A 20,591-nucleotide genomic window follows, 5' to 3' on the forward strand; every position below is an offset into this window, starting at 1 on the left:
GTTTGATGTAATAGAAACAGAAAAAAAAACATTAATGAATCTAATACTTAATTTCTGGGGGGAAAATTATAATACTGAAAAATCAATAGATACTCTAATAATGCTAAAATGAGAAAAGTCATAAATTAACAAAATCAGGAATGAAAGAGGAAACATCATTAGAGATCCTACAAGTATTTTAAAATAATAAAATAATAATAAAATTATGAAAAATCTTATGGAAATAAATCCGACAACAGAAATAAAATGGCTAAATTCCTAAAAGTCACAAATGACCAAAACTGATGCAAGAAGAAAACAGAAAAATCTGAATAGTCACTTATCCATTGAAAGATTTAATTTATAAAACCTCCCCAGTAAAAAAATTCCAGGTAGAGATGGCTCCACTGGTGAAATTTCAAACATTTAAGACCAAACCACACTAAAGCTACAAGAGACAGTATCTTCCACGTAGAAAATAATTAGGAAACTACAGATAATATTAATATGAGTTGAGAAAAGTCTAAACGATCTAAAAAAGACTACTAAAATTAAGCAGATTAAGCAAAATCACAAGACATAAAATCAATATACAAAAGTCAATTGTCTTTCTATATACTACCAACACACAAAATCTTTCTTTTTTGATTTCCGTCATATTGAGGTATAATTAACATAGGCAATCATCAATTTGCTCTCTGTTAAGATAAATTTATTTGCATTTTCTATCATTATATGTAAGTGGAAACATAGTATTTGCCCTTTTTTGTTTGGCTTCTAACTCAAAATTGGAAATTTAAAGTAAAAACTTTAATGTAGAATATCATCAAAGACATGAAAAAATAATAAAAAAAGACAAAACTGAGTACAAGACCTGTACAATGAAAGCTACAATAAATTGCTGAGAGAAATTGAGAATCTCAATGAATGCAGTTACAACGTTTGTAGATTGCAAGACTCATTATTAAGATATCAAGTCTCCCTAAATTTAATTAAATATTCAACACAATCCTAACTAACATTCCAACAGGATTTTTTTTTTTAGAAATTGGCAAGCCAACTCTAAAATTCATAAGAAAATGCAAATAACCTACAAAAGTCAAAGCAACTGTAAAAAGAACAGAGTTAGAGGACTTATACTACCTGATTTCAGAATATACTATATACTACAGTAATAAAGTGGGGTACTGGCATAGGGACAGCCATATAAATCATGAAGTAGTATGGAGGCCAGCAATAGGTCTACACACAGTCAACTGATTTTATACTAACGTACAAAGGTAATTCAATGGTGCTGAAACATTGATATACATATGGATAAAAACAAATCCCAACCTTTACCTCACCACACACAAAAAAATTCAGTGAAGATGGGTCATAGACCTAATCATAAAAGCTAAAACTACAAAACTTTTAGAAGAAGATATAGGAGAATATCTTCATGACTTTGGGGTAGGTAAAGATTTCTTAAGATACAAAGGCACGAACCATAAAAGAAAAGATTTTTTGAAATGATGGACATGGTCAAAATTAGAAACTTCTTAACACTTTTAATAAAATGAAAATATAAGCCACAAAATGGAATATCTGACAAAGAACGTATAATCAGAATAGGTAAAGAATGGTGACATTTCACAAGAAAAAAAACCCTACTTTTTAAAAAATAGTAAAAGCTTTCAATGGCCCATTAACACATCAGGAAAAAAAAAAAAACCCTCATCATCTTTAATCATTAGGAAAATGGAAAATAAAACCAAATGAGATATGATTACCGAGCAAAGTCTTAAATTATAAAGTCTTAAATTAAAAAGACAGACAATGCCAAGTGTTGACGAGAACAAATGGAACTTTTACACATTGTTGAAAGGAATGTAAAATGATACAACCACTTTGCAAAACAACTCAGCAGTTTCTTATAAAGATAAGCCTATACTTCCTATTCAACCAGTAATTTTCCTGTTAGTTATTTACCCAAGATCATATGTCTGCAACAGACTTGTACTCAACCATCCATAAAATCTTTCTTTATAATGGCCCCAATCTGGAACAAACCCAGATGTCTATCAACAAGTGAATAGATAAATAAATAGTAGGATAGCCATATAACGGATATACTCAAGAATAAAAAGGAATGGGCTAGTCATAAACAAAAACATGTGGATGAATCTCAAAATCTCAAAATCTGAGTGAAAGAAGGCAGACAGAAGAAAATGTATGCTACATGATTCCATCTATGTGAAACCCTAGAAAAGACAAATTTAAATTATGAATTAAAAAGCATATAAATATTTACTGGGGAAGGAGGGGGTGAATTACAAATGGGCCACAAGGGAACTATATGGAGTGATAAACTTATTCTACATCTTGATTGTGATGGCGGTTATATGGGCATATAAACTGTTCAAAACTCATTAAAATGCACACTCAAATGACTATTTTTAAACTGTTTAAACAACATAAATAAATGATCTCAATAAATATAATCTGGAAATGAGAAATGAAGATACAAACACAAAATATTAAAATTATAAGAATATATCATATTCTTATACCTACAAGACTTCTACATAAAAAACTAAAAATCATTACTGGAAAATTTTTTTAAAAACTAAAGAAATGGAAGGAATAGAAGCTGTTTATAGTTTGGAAGTCACAATATTGAAAGAGATCTATAGATGAAATATAACTCCAGTTACAACGGATCTATAAATTCCATTCCTTGCTAAAATCCCAGCAAGTTGTTTTTAATATGGATATTGGCAAATTGATTCTAAAATTTAAATGGAAATGCAAAGCATCAAGAATAACTTAGGTTTTCTTGGGGGGAAAAAAATGAAAGATGGGAACACATTACTTATCCAGATCTGATTCTTATTAAACCTAGAGCTAATTATGACAGTATGTCACAAGGATAGACAAACAGACAAACTGCATAGAATTGAGTGCCAAAGCAGAATCCAGTATACAGGAACACTTGATTTGTGACAAAAGGATCAGAGCATGGAATATAGGAGAGTTTCTCAAATAAATAGTACTGGGTCATCTTGACATCCACAGTACTCCCACTTCATAAAATTCACAAAACTCAATTCCAGATGAACTATGTATCTAAATATAAAAGGCAAAAATAAAGCAGTGAGAGGAAAAGGTGGGGAAAACGTGAACAAAGATTTCATTTACAACACAAAAAGCACTAAAAAACAAAAACTTGATAAATTGAGTTTCATTAAAATTTACAACTTCTGTTGATCAAAACAGATTACACAGAGAATAAGAAAAGCCACAGAGTGGGAGAAGATATATCTATACCTATATCTATATCTACATACAGATGCTGCTATATGTCTATAGATACATATAACAGATAATCATCCAAGGACTCTTTTTCAAAACGCATAAAGAGAAGAGCCTTCACAAATTAAGGAGAAGACAAACAACTCAATGTTTTAAAATGAGTCTAAGAGAGTTCAACAGGGAAATTACAAAAGAGGAAAACCAAAAGACCAATAAATATAAAAGAAGGTGTTTGATCTCGTTAAATATCAGAAAAATACAAACTAAAAATACAATGAAATACCACTATGCTTCCACCAAAACAGCTAAAATGTAAAAGTGACAACACTAAGTACTGTTAAAGATATAAAGAATTAGGCACTCTCATATGCTGCTAATGAGTTAGTAAACTTGCATTAACCACTGTGGAAAACACTTGGCATTTTCTAGTAAAATTGATTATACACAAATACTATGAATCAGCAATTCCATTCAGTTATTTACTCAACAGATATGCATAAAAAATGTGTAGTATACCTAAAAGTAATGTACAAATAGCATTGTTATGTAAAAAAGCAGCATTATTTGTAAATAGTCCAAAACTGGAAAATTCCAAATGCCCATCATTAGTAAAATAGATGAATAAATTGTAGTATATAACCACTAAGGAATAAACATGAACAAAACCATCGCTACACGCAATACAGATAAATCTCATAAACATAATGTTGAACAAAAGAAGCCAGAGACAAGAATACATACTATGCAACTCCGTTCATATAAAATTCAAAAAAGACAAAACAAATCTAGTATTAAATCCAAGTGATGAATTTGAAGAGAAGCGAGAATAGTGACAAAAAAAGAAGCACAAGGTGGGGGCTTTAAGGTACCTGTAACATTCTATTTCTTGCCATAACATCACTCTTTCACCGAGCTTTTATACTCTGTATCTGCATGATACTCTCAATTAAAAATGTGAATACACACACATACCATGTATATGTATATGTGCAATTTAACTCCAAGCACGTGGGCCAATCTCTTCTAGGAATGCTCTCTGATATACTACTACACATCATTTTTATCTATTGATCACAATAGAAAAGATAATGTTTGGTGATTCAACTTCCAATTATATGTGTTATATATAATTCTGCAGATTTATTTTGAAAGTCTGTATTTTAAACTCACCACCCCAAAGATGTCTAATTTTATCATGGTGCCACATGTGCATGTTTCTACTTTATAGGAAACAGTAACGTGCTGTATGACAATAGATTATAAATTCAGGAAAGTCAAATCTCGAAAACCATTCAAGACAGTCAGTTTAGACTCTGAAATATAATAAATGATTTTTATAAAATGAATATCTAAAAACATCAAAACAATGCAATTATGAGATATAATCACAAAATACATTATTAAACATTCTTAAGAATTATTACCTATATCTTTGTATTTACTGTTTCACTATTTTTGAGGTGGGAGGAAGAGAGTAAAATGAGTGAAAAAACAAATAGTTATGTATACCTCATGTTTTCAGCTGAATCTTCCGGCATTGGAGCAACAGTTTGTACAGCTGGAAGGTTTTTGCTGGTAGCACCATTCACAAAACTAGAAGAGGAGGAAGAGGAGGAGGACCCCGAATCCACTGCACCTGTTACCAAAATAATAATTTTTAGCCTTAGGTATAAATTCATTTAACAAAATAATTTTCATTACATCATTACTATCTGAGTTTGAAAAAAACATTCATCTGAATTTCAAAATAGAATTTGGCAATTAAAAAATCATTTGGCCATTGGTATACTAATAACTCTTTATAATTCTTAATAATAGCTATTTCATTAAAATCCAGTTTCTTTACTTATATCACTCTAACAAAACTACATATTACAAATGGGGTATAAATAAAAGACATCAACAAATGAAAATAATTTTAGATAAAATGAAACTGATAAAACGCAAATTCAGATGTGAAAATTTTATCTGCTTTTATTGCTATGTTGTTATATTTTTAGTTTTCATCAATATAAGATATAATTTGTAATAAACTGTCTCAACATACATTTGTGGCACTGCAGCATCAATGCTTATTTCGATAAAATGATTGCTTAAGAAGGGCTATAATGAGTATAACTGTACGCGATTTTAAAGTAATGAGTTATCCTCAACAATATGAAGACACCACGTTACAACAGATTTTCCTATATTACACCATGTAAGTATCTTAAATAGCCGTGGAGTTGAGGGACATCTAGTGTTCCTAAATATTATCTTATCTAACACTAATTCCCATAAAGCTAGGATTTCCACAACATTTACACAGCACATATGTCTCAAAACCTAAACTAGCCTGGGGCCCAGTTTAAATGTCGGCCATCAATTATTTGTGTGTGTGTCTGTGTGTGTGTGTTTGTGTGCCTGTATATAGGTATTTCTAAGGAGGATGTTCATTACTTATATTTTTTACTGTAATATATGCTTTATACTATCACTAGATCTCTGGATACCATCACTTCCTATATCTATTACTAATTAATAAAATAGAAATTAAAGGAAAATATCATACCTTGCTACAAATAAAAAAGATGATTTTCTTTTTCATTTACTTGTCTTTTAAAAGTAAGGATTTAGTCAATAAACACCAAATGTAGATTTTGTTTTTTCTACTACATCAGCCTATTTTAAAAATCTTAACACTTTTCTGAGTATACATTTTGGTAAAAGGATAACATTTTTATTCCTTTTTCTAGAAAGCAGAATGAGTATAAAGAGTAAGACTGTAAACTGGATACGAAAACCTTTATATAAAGTTTTCAGACAAGTCAGATATAAATATTTCTAATATATATATAAATCAAAGATGTTTTGTTCTTTAACACAATTGCATTAATGATGTTTATTTGCTAATATAAATATGCTTGATAAAGTACATTCTACTTACTACAACCCCATAAATGTGCTGTTCATGATATGTCAGATTCAGGTGGTATGGTAAACAAGATAAATACAGAGAGCACAAAGAGCTATGAAGTTAATAAAAATGGGAATAATCTAAGTAATGATAGTAGATGGAAAAGTTCAAGGCTATACAGTTTGGAGAAGAGAAGGCTACTATAGTCAGGGAAGAAAAGTCAGGGATCATCTTGCGTTGTATAAATACCTAAAATGGAATCACAAAGATTTGGGTAAGGATTTATTTAGCTAATAATCAACAGGAACATTTCTGGAAATTTACAAAAAATTTAAAAAAGGTTATTTTAGGCAGGCTTTTAAAATCTGTAGTGATTTGGAATTTTCTGTTCCTAGAATTATTAGGAAAATGTTGGACAATGAATTGGATATAACTGTAATCTAAGTATATAAATTAATTCAATGTCAAACAATGGTTCTTATTCACATGCACTTTTTATCAAGTTGAGGCTCTTACATATCGTCAAGGTTCTTAGGGGAGCTTTGTAAAAACAGACATTAGATTTCAACCAGTAAATGTCACTAAATCTATTTTCTGTCACCAATATATTTAGTATACCTTGATATTCTTGATATAATTAACTAATTTTTATGTATCAAATCTCAGTGTTCAAATTATCTTTTGGTTTTGCTCCCCAAATATCTTTCAGCAATCTGAGTTCACTCTGAAAGTAAATAGCATCGTGTTTTGAGGAGACTCAAAACAAAACCCATAGTGTTTTCAAAAATGACTAAAAAGTGCACCCTAGAACTACAAATTCTGAAAGATAACATAAATAATAACCTTCTTAAAGATTAAAATAATCTTAAATGATCAGGGTATTTTAATTTTTAAGATCAAGTAAGCAGAAAAAATGAAAATACAGAAAACAGAAAGAAAAAGATGAGGTATCACAAAAATTGATAAGGACAATACCTGTTGTATTAATCATACTTTTTGGTGTAGCTCCAGTAGCAGCAAATATATTAGAGGTACTGCCTGTTGGCAGCCCACTTCCAGCAGCAGTGGCTCCTACAGTGGTTACAGCTAAACTACCTGGAGGTGGCTTCTTAACAGGGACCACAACACTCCTGCAAAGAAATGATGAAAAATAACACAAGGTCTAAGATGAATTCTAATCCTGCTATGGTGAATATATGTAATCAACATCAAATTTTTTCTTTCTTTTTTCCTTTTTCTTTTTTTTTTAACTCCTGATTTCAACTTCATTGGTGAAAAGGATACAGACATTAAGGATATATTGTAAAGTGTGTTAACTACTGTAATTCATTTGGCAAACATTTATGTAGAATCTGGAGTTTGCAAACCTTTTTTAAGATGACATGTGGTCTACAATCATGAATCTGGGGAAGCTGGAAAAATGTATGTTTAAGTTAGAATACTTTTCATATGCACACATGGAGTTTTTGGTGCAAACTATACATAAAATGTCTATTTTATCTCTATTATATTCTAAATGTGGAAAACAGTCATAAAACCATTTGAAAGCCAAATTCTAAAGCTTCCTCATAGTAAAGCTAAATATTAAGCCAAGGAATACTGAATAACAACTAATGACATAATAAAATTAAACTTTATTTTCCTGAACAAAATTGAGTTGTTTTTCATAGCAGGAATGCTATTATAATGAGAGAACTGCGAGGATACGCTAGACATTTGGTAAAAGATCTATTTAGCTTTTAAACCTTGACTTTGTGAACTCAGAAAATTTTCTCATGTTTTTTAGCATATTTAAATGAATTTCATAAAAAAATTTCTGAAATTAACATCTGTGTTAACCTTAAATAATAAATGGATGTGAATAGTAGTCAATTTAAAAGATAAACTATTTTGCTAATATAATAAATATCTTTTCTTCCTTTCAGTGAAGCTTCATTTTTCTCAAAGTTTACAGCACTCCAACTCCATTTAATAAATACCTTCAAGCATTATTCAGCCATCATTGAACTTATTTATCTAGAAAGTGGATGTTTGAGATATTTTAAGTTCAAATATAATGTCTGAAATCTAATGACTGACAGTAAAAAATATCCAATCTAAACTAGGTCTTTTAAGTGCATTTATATTTTGTAGCTTTCTCATTAAAAAGCTCTACTTAAAGGAAATTATATCAATGGCTCATTGTCAAATAAGTCTATAGCTTAAATTTCCTCAATACCAACAATTTTTCAAAGAAAAATTACGTCATCAATGTAAAAAAATATATAAATTTATAAGAATTATTACTTTCAACTTTAGGGGTATTTAAAAATTTTTTGTGACCAAAGTAATTATAATCTTAAATAATTTTACTTGTGCCAATAAAATTCTTCACTATCTATTTCTGGATGCTTTTTTTTTTTCTTTATGGATGGAGTCAAATTCATTAGACTCAATCTTGAACTTTCAACTATCTTATTAAATTTCCAAAAGCACACACTATGCTTTCAATCCCTTCATCGACCGTTCCTCATGGAATGCCTTCATTTATTTCATTGAGAGGTGGTGTGACATTATGCAAAGAACACAGGATGTGGAGTGAGAAGATTAAGGCTTGAGAACTAAATCGCTCTCAAGCTATGTGATATTAAATTTCAGTTTTTCAGTAAAAATGGCAAAATAAATGCCACTTACTTCACATATAACTGGAGAAATTAAATGAAACTGTGTTTAAAAGAACTTTGTCGATTATGAGATGCCTTATAAATGTTAATAATTGTTATCACTTTCTGAAGTGAAATAATTCTCTGCTTACAAGGTAAGGTATTTAGTTACAATGATCTACATAAAGATCAATAGGAAAGAAACCAAACCGATATTTTGGATTTATCATCAAAACTCTTCCCCAAACTTCTAAACTATTTCACTGACTACCTAGCAAGAAAACAAAATTATCAATTCTTGATTTGAAAAGAAGCCATTAGTAAAACTATAATTTTTCCCTAAATATCTCACTAAAATCCTTGTAGATAAAATAAACACAGGCTGATTGATAGTGCTGTGAGACAAATTTGTAGATGTTAGAAAAAAATATTACCAAAGGTTAACTGATCATTACCAACTTTGTACAAAAACTGTCTGTAACAGACTCCTACAGGCATCTTGTCAAGTACTGAGGCTATGAGATATGCATTATGAAAAATTAGTCATATGAGAGAAAAAATGTTCATCTCAACATCTATAATGATGGTGTGTAAATAAACGTAAACAACATTACAGCCTTTCTACTAAAAGCCTTCTGAAGACATCTGATTTAACAGCAGTTGACTTGAAAGCCTCCAGGCACTTCACTGACAGCAAACTCAGCAGTCTGGTAGTTAGTACAACATGGGATATAAATAGAGTACACAGTGGCTAGAAGCCCAGTTTTTAATGTCAGATAGACCTGAGTTAGAATTCAACCTCTAAGGTATTAAGCAAGTAAATTTCTCCAAGCTCCATTCTCCTCACCTTTAAAATGAGACTCATAACTGTTTGTATCTCATAAAATTGTTATAAAGAAAAAAGGATATACTGAATATAAAGTGCCTAGCATTTTACCTGGAATATAGCAAGTGGCCCACGCACTTTATCTATCATTACTATCGCCACGGCGCCCAAAATGCTCATGTAATCTGCGTCTACCTCAGCAACAGCACCCGGAGTGAAAGCAGCAATAATCCTGATACTTGTTGGACCTCATACAATCCTACATGTCATTTTAGACCCTGTATTTCAAATAATGACAAATAGCATCGTGTCCATAAAAGAACAGTTAGGATGACAGTAGATCTAGAACACAGCCATGTCAGCAAAGACTGAGAGTCTAGAAAATTATAGTAAAGATGTGAGAAGAAATTACACCAATTTTTAAAGATCTGAAGGTATATGATAAAGAAACAAGATGAAATTTCCATGTACCTCCAACTGCCAGATTAGGACCAACAGGAGAAAGAAATCTCTAGTGATTTTTATGAGCACCAGCTTCCAACCACGGACCTGTTCAAAGGGCTAGGATGACCATGTCACAAGAGTGGTGGTGAAAGAGGTGGGAAGCTAGATTTGACTGATTTCTCAGATTCCTTCTCAATCCATAATTGTATGCATTTGTTAGAACTACTATCTCCCCTTTGATTATTATGGCCAAATTGTTTATCTAGAATCAGAGGACTGTCCATTTTTGTCCTTAATATCATTTCTTCACCAACACTATCCATTCTCTAATGCCTCACACCATTTTCTTTCCTAAGCAATACATTTTACCAATTATTTGAATGTTTATACTTATCTATAATCTATATATGTGGGTAACATATTAGTTATTTTCTGGAATGTTATTATGTATTTGCAACTACTTATATATGAAAGTAAAAATTTTCAACTCTTATAAAATCTTACTCAGCATTTTCCATTTGGTTACTTATTCCCCCTACATCAAAAGGCTTACTTAGGAGTCTATGTACGCATTGTGGGTACCCTGCTAAGATGCATAAAAACACACAAATTTTTAGAGTATATACATTTTTCTAGGGTGAGCATATAACTTTTATCTGGATTTCAAAGATACAGCCACAAAAATATTAAGATCCACCAATCTAGACTATTAACATATTCTATTCTTCCACTAGATCTGCTAGTCACACTGATGGATATCTAGAATACACTACACACATTTTAAAAAATGCATTATTCTATCTTAAGAATATTCTTTCCCTATTTTCCCACACAATTTCACACTTTTGTCCCACAACTTCAAGACTGAAAACTATAAAGAAGTGGATAATTCCTTTATACTACATATAATCCATACATGCTCCAAGGCTGTTTATAAAGGTTATCATCAAAGTAGCACAAGCCAGGGAATTATTCTATCTAACTCACTTCAACAAAATGTTTCATTGAGTGATTAATTATATGCTTTGTAATACATTGAGTGATACAAAATACATATAAGTGTAAAACTTCCATCATTGAATTCATCCTATCTCAAAGCTATAGATTTGGGGTGTGATTCATTCCTTTAATATTTAACTCTCATGTGTGAGGGACTGCTCTAAGTTCTGAGATATAGCAATGTATAGAACAGACAAAATCTCTGCCTTCACAGAACTTACATTTCAATAGGGAGAGACAGAAAATACAATAACATAAATGACTAAATATAGTATATCAAGTAGTAAGTGTTATGAGAAAAATAAGCATGGGCAGGATTAAGGAGTTATTATTGGAAGGGTGGCTAAGAGAAGACTTATTAAAAAGGTGGTATTTGAGGAAACGCTGATGTGGTGAAAGAACAAGCCAGGAGGGTATCTAGGGAAGAGTGTCATGGGACAGGGAACAGGAAGAAGGCTAGTGTGACTTGAGAACACTGAGCGATGTGGAGAGATAAAAGAGATGAGATGAAAGCAGCAACAGGGCCTCAGATCACAGGTCCTTACAGTCCACCCACAGAGTGGGATCAGCAGCCATTAAAAGCTTCAGAATAGGGAGCAATATAACGTTAGGTTGCAATAGGATCATGCTGGCTGCTATGTTAAGGATAGACAAGGGGGAAAAGGCAAGCAGGGGGGAGACTGGGTAGGAGAATGCTACAATAATCTAAGTAAGAAATGAGAGTAGTCTGGATCAGAATGGCAAAATGAAACTGGTAAACAGTGCGTCAAATTTTGACTACATTAAGAAGGCAGAACAAACAGGATTTGCAGAAGACCAGATGTGGGTATGAGAGAAAAGTCAAAGATGATGTAAAAATTTTTGGCTTGAGCAACTGGAAGGGCAGAGCTGCCACTAACTGAGATAGAGACTGCTATGACTGAAGTAGGGTTTTTGTTTGTTTGTTTGTTTTTAATAACTGTTAAGTTATGAACCATCCAAGTAGTAATGTTGAATAAGCAATCCGATAGATGCGTCTTCAGTTTAGGAGACAGGTTTGGGCTGAGACATAAATTTGGTAGTAATCAGATTATATACTATTTAATGCCAGGAACATGGATGAAATCACCAAAGAAGTCAATGCAAATGGATGGAAGAAATGGTCCAAAGACAAGAGTCTTGGGGATCTTATTAACTAGTTATATGAATTGTGTAAAAAGGATACTACTTGATCTATACACCTCAAGAGCTGTCCTAAGTGTAAAGTGAGATACTGAAGATAAGAAACGGCTTTAAATAGTGACTTATTAAGACAAGTGAGTTTTACAATTGTTCATGGATCTTATAATAATTCCTTTCTTCTTTCCACTTGCTCCCTCTTTTCTGTAACACTTACTAAACATTGACAGCTTAAGGGAATGCAACTACAATGATAAGTTAGGAGATACCAAGACAAGTAAGACATAACCCGCGTCTTAAAGATACTTGAAGGAAATACAAGAGACAGATAAATCAACTGTGCAATATATTTTGATAATAGTTCTGATTAGAGTTATGTACAAGAACTTTCAGAAACATAAAGGATGAGCAGCATTATCAGGGAAGAGTAAGCTGAATTGAAAAGGATCAATGGGAATCAGCCAAGAAGAGAAAAATGCAATAGTAAAAACTCATGAGGCAAAGAGATACGAAAAATCATAAAAGATTGAAGGACTGCAAATAGATCCTCAAGGCTGATGAAAGAAAAGGACTTTTTATTCCAAACTAAGAAGTTCATCCTTTATTATGTAACAACAAGATATCGTTTCAAAATCTTTATCAGTTTTGTGTTTAAGAAAAACATCTCTGGCATAAATGTGGAAGATGCATTTGGTGGGGGCACACCTGGAAATAGTGAGGCCAGTTAGAAGATAACAGAAGGAACACACTTGAGAGATGCCAAGGGCCTAAAGTGAGGTGATAGCTTTGAAACTGGGCATGTCAAATCTTTTCTGGAATTCAGGTCTTTTAACCAAGTTCATAACCATCTGCTAGTTTTTGAGACTAATTATAAGGCCGTCTCATTTATTCTAGGATTTGGGAACTTTATGGGACTTCCTGGATATAATGCATTATTCTATATGTTGGGAAACTGAGTCCCAGAGAACCAAAGAGAATAGTCACACAATTACACAATTCATTACACAATTAATTCCAAAGAGACCCACTACTGATAGCCATTTCTCCTATTTTCTAGATTATTACTCTTTTTCTAACAAGGCTTACTGCTGTTAAATATTTATTTTGAAAGAAAAAAATTGAAACTACAAAGAAAATAGATTACTTCTGATTTTAAGGTGACATTACAATTTACTGCAGCTCATTAGAAATCATGTTTATTTATGATGTTTTCATGATTTCTTAGTTGCTATTTTGTAAAGTATTTAGAATACCAATAGAAAAATGGGACGTATGAAAAATAACTGAGTATTTCATTAATCCACCCTTTAAAAAGAGATGCTTTTTTCAGCTCACTGAACTGTCTGTGGAAATGCCAGGAGAGAAAAAGGCACATTGGGGAAATTAGGATACAGCCATGCTGGGTCAAAACCGCATCTTCTGGCAATTGGCCTGATGATACTATACCCAGGGTACTTGGAGCATAATAAAATCTGGAATTTCAGTGGCTAGGTATCATAGAAACTTTGAACTGTAAAGGTTGGCAGAGTTTTAATCAATGTAGCTTACATTTAGTTGCGTATGCTTTAAGTGATATAATCAAACACTTTTTTAAAAAAATTAGAAAACTATAAGAACTGAAATTAAAGTACTCAGCAGTAATTGAAAGTTTTCATATTCGGACTTAATTCTTCTCTTAAAAAAATCAATGTAGGAGAATTCCATCATCTCTATTAAACATTTCTTTTTTATTTATTCTAAATTGTCATCCTTAATATTTAAAACAAAAATTTTAAAAAACTAGAGAGAGAATACTTAGACCAAGCTTATACTTTAGGTTTAGTAATATGAAGGCTATATATATATGGCTTTTTAGTCCCATAACATTTACAAAATATTTTTTATTTCAGAGATTTTCTTTTTCAGAGACTAAAACACTTGGAAGCAAGGATATTAAAAGTTTGAGGGGAAAAAATACAAACGAATTTGCCTGAACATATCAAATCCAGTAATTCGAACATAAGCAGGTTTAAAAATCAAAAGGGATGAAGTATGAATCATAAGATTGTTGTCCGCTAGTCAGAGAAGCAACACAATTACAAGCTTTTTGTGATATCCCAGACTTAAAACAATTTTCTGAAATACAACAACATTTAAAATATATGGAGAAGCAAACTGTCCTCTGCCTTTTTTATTGTCTTTTGTACAAACTAAGGGGGCGCCTCAGGAATCCCTGGGGAATTAAGACTGAGCTAAATCACAGATATATACCAAATTCTCAAAAGATTAAAAGCATTTGAATATACAGGATTAAATTTTTAGTTTAAAGGATATGGTAAAGCTTAATTGGTTGTTTTAAAGAAAAGCATTTCCTCAATCTAAAAGTTACAGAGTTACTGATACATGAAAAAAATACAGCTCAGCTAGACTATTTTATAAACTATAGATCTACACAGAAAACAAGAGGCAGTATTGTTGGGGAACTTTGCAAATAGATTTATAAGTTCTATTATGAGATTATTAAACTCTTCTCTTAGAAATAAACCCATGATAAATATTTCTCTTTGCTACAAAGTAACAGAATAGTAGAAAACTCTTGTAGTTTCATAATCATATTTCCACTATACATACAGTGTTCCCTCTATAGAACAGTACTAGCAGATGTCTAACATTTTCAGCGCTTTACAATTCATAACAATTCACATTTGTTAGGGCCACTCATTGTAATCAAAGACATATACTTAAATCTGCACAGATGATGACTGGAGGAAATGAAATAAAAAAAGAATCAGTGCTTTCCATATATGTAGATGAGAATATTTATATGGTATTTCATAATACAACCTGATGAAAGATTTAATAATAAAAGAAAAAGGTTTATTTTAGTTGTCTAAATGTTTCTAAAATTTGAGTTGCAATTTACCTAATGAAAATGATATTACAAACATCAAAACACTTAAATTCATCAATGTGCCATCCTAAGTGAGGAGAAACTCCATATGTAAAACATAAGTTAACATAACTCAAATGACATCACTTGTTTTAGGAAGTTATTCCCAAATTTACAATCTAGAAAAAAGAATACATTGTTAGCATGTTTTCAATAAAACCAATAAACTGTTGGCTAACAAAGAGAAAACCCTAGGTGATTTCCACTGGGATTGTACAATATTATTATGTACGATTTAGTTACAAAGAAACGAGTAACTGAGTTTATAGCTATTTTTCAACTAAAGATAAAAATGGAAAATACATTATTGGTAGAGTAAGACCCATGATAATTCTGTGTTTGAAACTGCAAGTATTCAGGACTTTGCTTCTAAAGCCTATCTTCTTGGATCCTATTTTCAAGGAATTCAATCTGATGTTAAAAGACATGTCATAACTTGGATTTCAGACTTTAGTGCTTCAGAAATATGTTTATATACTTCATAATGTAATTATAGCTACCTTAAGACAGATAAGGCAAATGGTAGCAATATATCAGAAATATAATTGAAAAATGCAGTTGTCCAGAAGCACTTGTGGGGATGATGTCTCTGAAAAGCTGCTCAAAGCTCCAGAGTTTGAAGTTAAATTTTTGATGTTGTCACTCTCAATCTATTGAATGGCTGACAGACAATCAAACCCGTCTGGCTGGCTGGCAGCTCATTTTGCTGGCAGGTGGCAAACAATTAGACACACCAATTTGTGCCTCCTGATGACATTAAAGCATGAAACTAAGTTGTATGCAGGGCCTAGTGATTTGTGTGAAAGCATTTCAAAAATAATACTCTTTGCCGTGGCAACTCATTTCAGACTGCCACCTCCCATTATGGCTTTGAGCAGTGAAGACGACAGACTTGAGTTACGTGCAGTGCAAGGCCGCTTCTGTTCAATCCGTCATCAGCGCCCCCTGAGACCTCAATCCCCTCCTTTCATCAATATCACCTCATCATTTACATTTGATAGTACTTGAGCTACTGCATATATTAACTACATTGGAGACCCTTCTCCTAAAAAGAACTGAAATATGCTTTGTGCTCCTCGATTTCATTTCTACTTATACAATTTAGAATAATGATTCCACTCCTATTGCATTTTGCACAAATGCTACCAGGAACAAATGGAAAGTTCTATTTTTTGTAAAGCAATATCCTCAAAAGTGTAATAAATTTTGAGTAGCTAAGGATATTGGCACTCAGGTGACTGTCTTGTTAAATTTTAATGAAAAAAAACTGTCCTAACAATAATCCAAATTAGAACAGAAATATTTTACTTAATCTTTATTTCATTGGATTCTCTATGCAAATCACAATGACTCTCTGTATTTACTGTTTTATATTTTAACAAAATTTAGATATAGAACTTAAAAATTAAATGGAACATAAAACTTATGACCCAAGTTGAATTATTATAACATTTTATTTATAGATATATACAATTACAAATACTTATATGCTTATGCTTATATAAACTCATAAATACACATAAACATATATCCTGGAAACACAAACCAAATATGAAATGGCATAAGGACCATTCAAGTAACTATATGAATGAAAAAAAAAAGAAACAATTTCCTACATTTTATACCCCTTTTTTAGTTTTTAAAAACTTTTGACACAACACATTTTATCTTACATGACAACTATTTGCAAGGATTTTATCTCCTTTTACTACTTTAAGTTCATAGAACACAAACCTGATTCTCTCTTTATATGTGACATGATGACTAATTCCATTTATATTTTTGCAATGCATTTTCAAGAAATATCTGTAGGACATCGGTAAAAAAGCTTATAGGAAAATTTTAAATCATATATGAAAAAAATAATTCATCCTAACTGAAAATGGCTTTATTGCCACACCTCAGCCCCTAAACTCTAAAAAACTACTGTCTCTAATTTGGACAAAGCAGTTCAGCTATTTTAGAGAAAACATTCTGGAATATATATTACATTTTGACATGTCAGTTTAAGAAACAATTGATTTCCTAACTTGATCTTTTCTCTCTAAAACAAAAAACAATTTCTTTCCAATTACCTCACATATATGTATATATAAATGTATATAATATAAAAAACATATATATATATATATAAGGACTTCTCCAGTGTACCATAGTCACTTGATGATAGATTATAATCAGATGATAGATAGATTATAATCCCTATTTCCAATTCAATGTGCTATCCTCCATTTCACATTGAACCCCCTTTTTTGAAACATATTATTAAAATGACTGATGGTGAGATTGATCAGGTTGGCCTGTCATTTTGATAGTCTTTGTAGTAAGAATCTACAGTAATAAATATAATGTTTTCAAGACCCTCCTAATATTTTTAAATTAACAGACTCTAATTTTCCTTCTACGCATAGAGCACTGTGAATAATAAGTTCAGTACCTACCTGTCAAAGGAATGAAACTGCATAGGAAGAATAGCTTGCGCTTCTCTCTTCAGTGCTGGATCTGGGTACGGGATAGGTTCAGGGCCACATTCTGCAATTTCAACTGGGGCAGCCACAAGACTTTTCAGTATTTCCTTGACATTGATGCCTTTGGTTTGACTAATGCTAGATATAGATGGAGCAGGCTTCAACATTTCACTGGGGTTCTCAGTTAGGCTTTCCTGTGACTTTTTCACTTCGGATGACAAAGTAGATAACAGTTCACTCATGGCATCAGGGCCTGTGCTAGTCTCTAATTCTGCCCCATTCAGGATGTTAGCCACTTGCTCCTCTCCAATTCCTGAATCAGTATGAGGGATGGAACTTTCTAGATGAGTATCTTCACCAGGGGCTGGTGTTTCTTTTTCCTTTACAGTGTCTGGAAATGCAGCAGGTGTTTCTGTAATGAAAGAAACTGGTTTAAACAAAAAGCTTCACAAGTAAAAACCCAGGGTTGTTAATAAAATATACTCACATATTAGAGTAAAGAAAATAAACCTGTAAGAAACAAAAGATCTGCTAAATGGATGTGTATAACAACACAAGTTGGCTAAAATATATCACCCATGTACACCTGCCATTTTGTTTGGTAAGCATAAACAGAACCCTGTTTCTTTTATAAATTATCTGGCATTTCAAAATTGATACCTTTATAAGCATGGAAAAATAGTTCCTACCACGATTGCTTATAGCAGCTTGTAAATAATCATTATACAAAGTTCCCCTCTTATCCGTTCATTGTTAGCTACCAATCATGCAAGATAAATTATTATACTTCTCTAACATTTCCTTAAAAATATTTAGTCACTTTTATATCTTTTTTGGCATTTCAATAGCCAATAATGAAATGTCTGGTTGAAATATTTAAACTAGTTAAAGATATTTTTTTAATTACACACAATACATAAAATTCTAAAGACAACTGCAAAAAGCATGTCAAATGATTAGTTCAAAAGGATAAATGCTTTAATAATAGAATAGTGAGCCTCAAGAATTTAACCTATATGTGTCTTTAAGAACAATTATTTTGGGATACTCATGATGATTCTTCGTGAATAAATATAAATTTCAATTTGTGAAAATTGAATCACAGATATGTATGAAAACATATTACTAAACAAAATAGATAAAAAGGAAAACATCTTTATAATGTTAAATTCCTATCAAGTTTCATTATAAAAAGGTTACTATAATAAAGTTTTTCATATAATAAAATGTTACCAAATTCTAAATGATGACTTTGAAAAACTTACCTAATCTAAGTATAATGGTAATAATAATAATAGCTTTTAACTTAATAAAGTCATGTTGAAGAAGATAAGATACACATGTAGATTACTTGCAGTTCCTGCATAAAGTAGATAATTAGTAAATGGCAGTTATTTGTATTACTTTAATAACTAATAGCTATTCTTTGCAAAACAAGAAGGGCAAATTAAATTATTTCTATGATCTCTTTGAAATTGATACCTATAAGTTCTATAAAATTGCCCTTAGGTGTTTTTGTTGTTGTTGTTGTTTATTTCTTTGTTTCTTTGTTTTGCTAAAGATATACATCTCTCACAAGTCCATGTTATACTGTAGTTTTCCTCACATTTATTAAGTAGGTTTTACTTTTGCTTGTTTGTTTGGGCAAGGACGTTAGAATTGAAGGAAGAAAAGATTACTCTGTAGAACATGATAATAAATATTCAAACACTAGATGAAAAACATGAAATATAGGTTGTTCGTTGTTCTCAAGGCTAAAATTTAAAATAACTGCATAAAGTTTTTTTGAGAAGACAGAAAATTTCAATAATATTATTGGCAAAGCACTAGAGAAGGAAAAAGGTAAGAGGTAAAGATAACTATTTGGCATCTTTTTAAATAAAACCTTCTGAGAGGAGATTGCCTTAAATTAGAAAAACACTATTAGGAATAAGATGGAAGAGAAAAAATCAAGATGCTTCTGAACTATCTAGCTTAAAGAAAAAAAAAAAGAATGGGACTATGTCACTAATTGAAGAAGAAAGCAAAAAAGAAGCAAGTTCGTTCAGGGAAATAATGAATTAAATTTTGAATCAATTAAGTATGCAGAATCTCTGTGACATTTATATCTGTAAGTCAAGGAAACTATAGCCATATATTTAGGGAACATTCAAACAGAGGTGATAATCAAATTTTGGAAAATGATGAAATTACCTACGAATATAGAATAAGAAGATGGCTAAACCAGGTATTTCCTCTCTTAGAGATACTACTGAATTTACTTAATGCATGTTTAATCTACAGATTATATATTCTTGGAAAGAAAACAATTACAGCAGAAAAATCAGGAGAGAATTAAATAGCAGTAGTGACACTTCTATGGCAACAGGACAGAAAATGTAAATGCACAAAAAAATTAAGAACTCAAACATCAACAAAATATCACAGTGGAACAGTTACTAGCATGGGCTAACTTTTCTTACAGAGTTTGTCAAAAGGCATATAGTCAAGTCTAGCACTTTGTCTAAATTTAGCTGATTCATAGATTTGGTCTACAGGTTTGGCTTTACCCTAATAACATGATATCTTAGAATCTTTATGATGTGTTTTACACTAAGAGCTACACAAAATGTAAACTTTTCAAGTTATAGTAGTCTGAAATATAAGCATTTTGCTAGCAAATAAAATATCTCAGAAAATAAAATCTCTGCTTTGTGGCCACAAGGTTATCATATAAAAAGATTTTTTCTACCAACTATACAATTTTTTTGCTTTTCTATTCAATTGACTCAATAGACAACTAAAATCTATAACTCAGTAGCTAGATATATGGAACGCCAATACAAATGCTGACCTCTTGATTACAAAACACAATTAAATGTTTATTAAATTTGAATATTAAAATATTTTCAAATGACTCATCAAAATACCTACACAGTAATAAAAATCTTAATTTTATTTTTACTGTGAATAATGA

At 31.3% G+C, this 20,591-nt stretch overlaps 1 protein-coding gene across 4 annotated transcripts in view; it reads right to left on the reverse strand.

The window, feature by feature from the left end:
- The window catches only part of NBEA (neurobeachin), a 625,442-nt gene that overhangs the window by 366,020 nt on the left and 238,831 nt on the right, over positions 1-20,591 (reverse strand). For all 4 annotated transcript variants that reach the window (XM_057707391.1, XM_057707390.1, XM_057707389.1 and 1 more), the window contains 3 exons: positions 17,609-18,047; positions 7,145-7,299; positions 4,783-4,909 (listed from right to left, as the gene is read on the reverse strand). In XM_057707391.1, the coding sequence (XP_057563374.1) occupies positions 4,783-4,909; positions 7,145-7,299; positions 17,609-18,047 (721 nt within the window). The remainder of the gene's footprint in view (positions 1-4,782; positions 4,910-7,144; positions 7,300-17,608; positions 18,048-20,591) is intronic.

Source organism: Hippopotamus amphibius, chromosome 14 (assembly GCF_030028045.1).
Source record: "Hippopotamus amphibius kiboko isolate mHipAmp2 chromosome 14, mHipAmp2.hap2, whole genome shotgun sequence".
Taxonomy (NCBI): Eukaryota; Metazoa; Chordata; class Mammalia; order Artiodactyla; family Hippopotamidae; genus Hippopotamus; species Hippopotamus amphibius.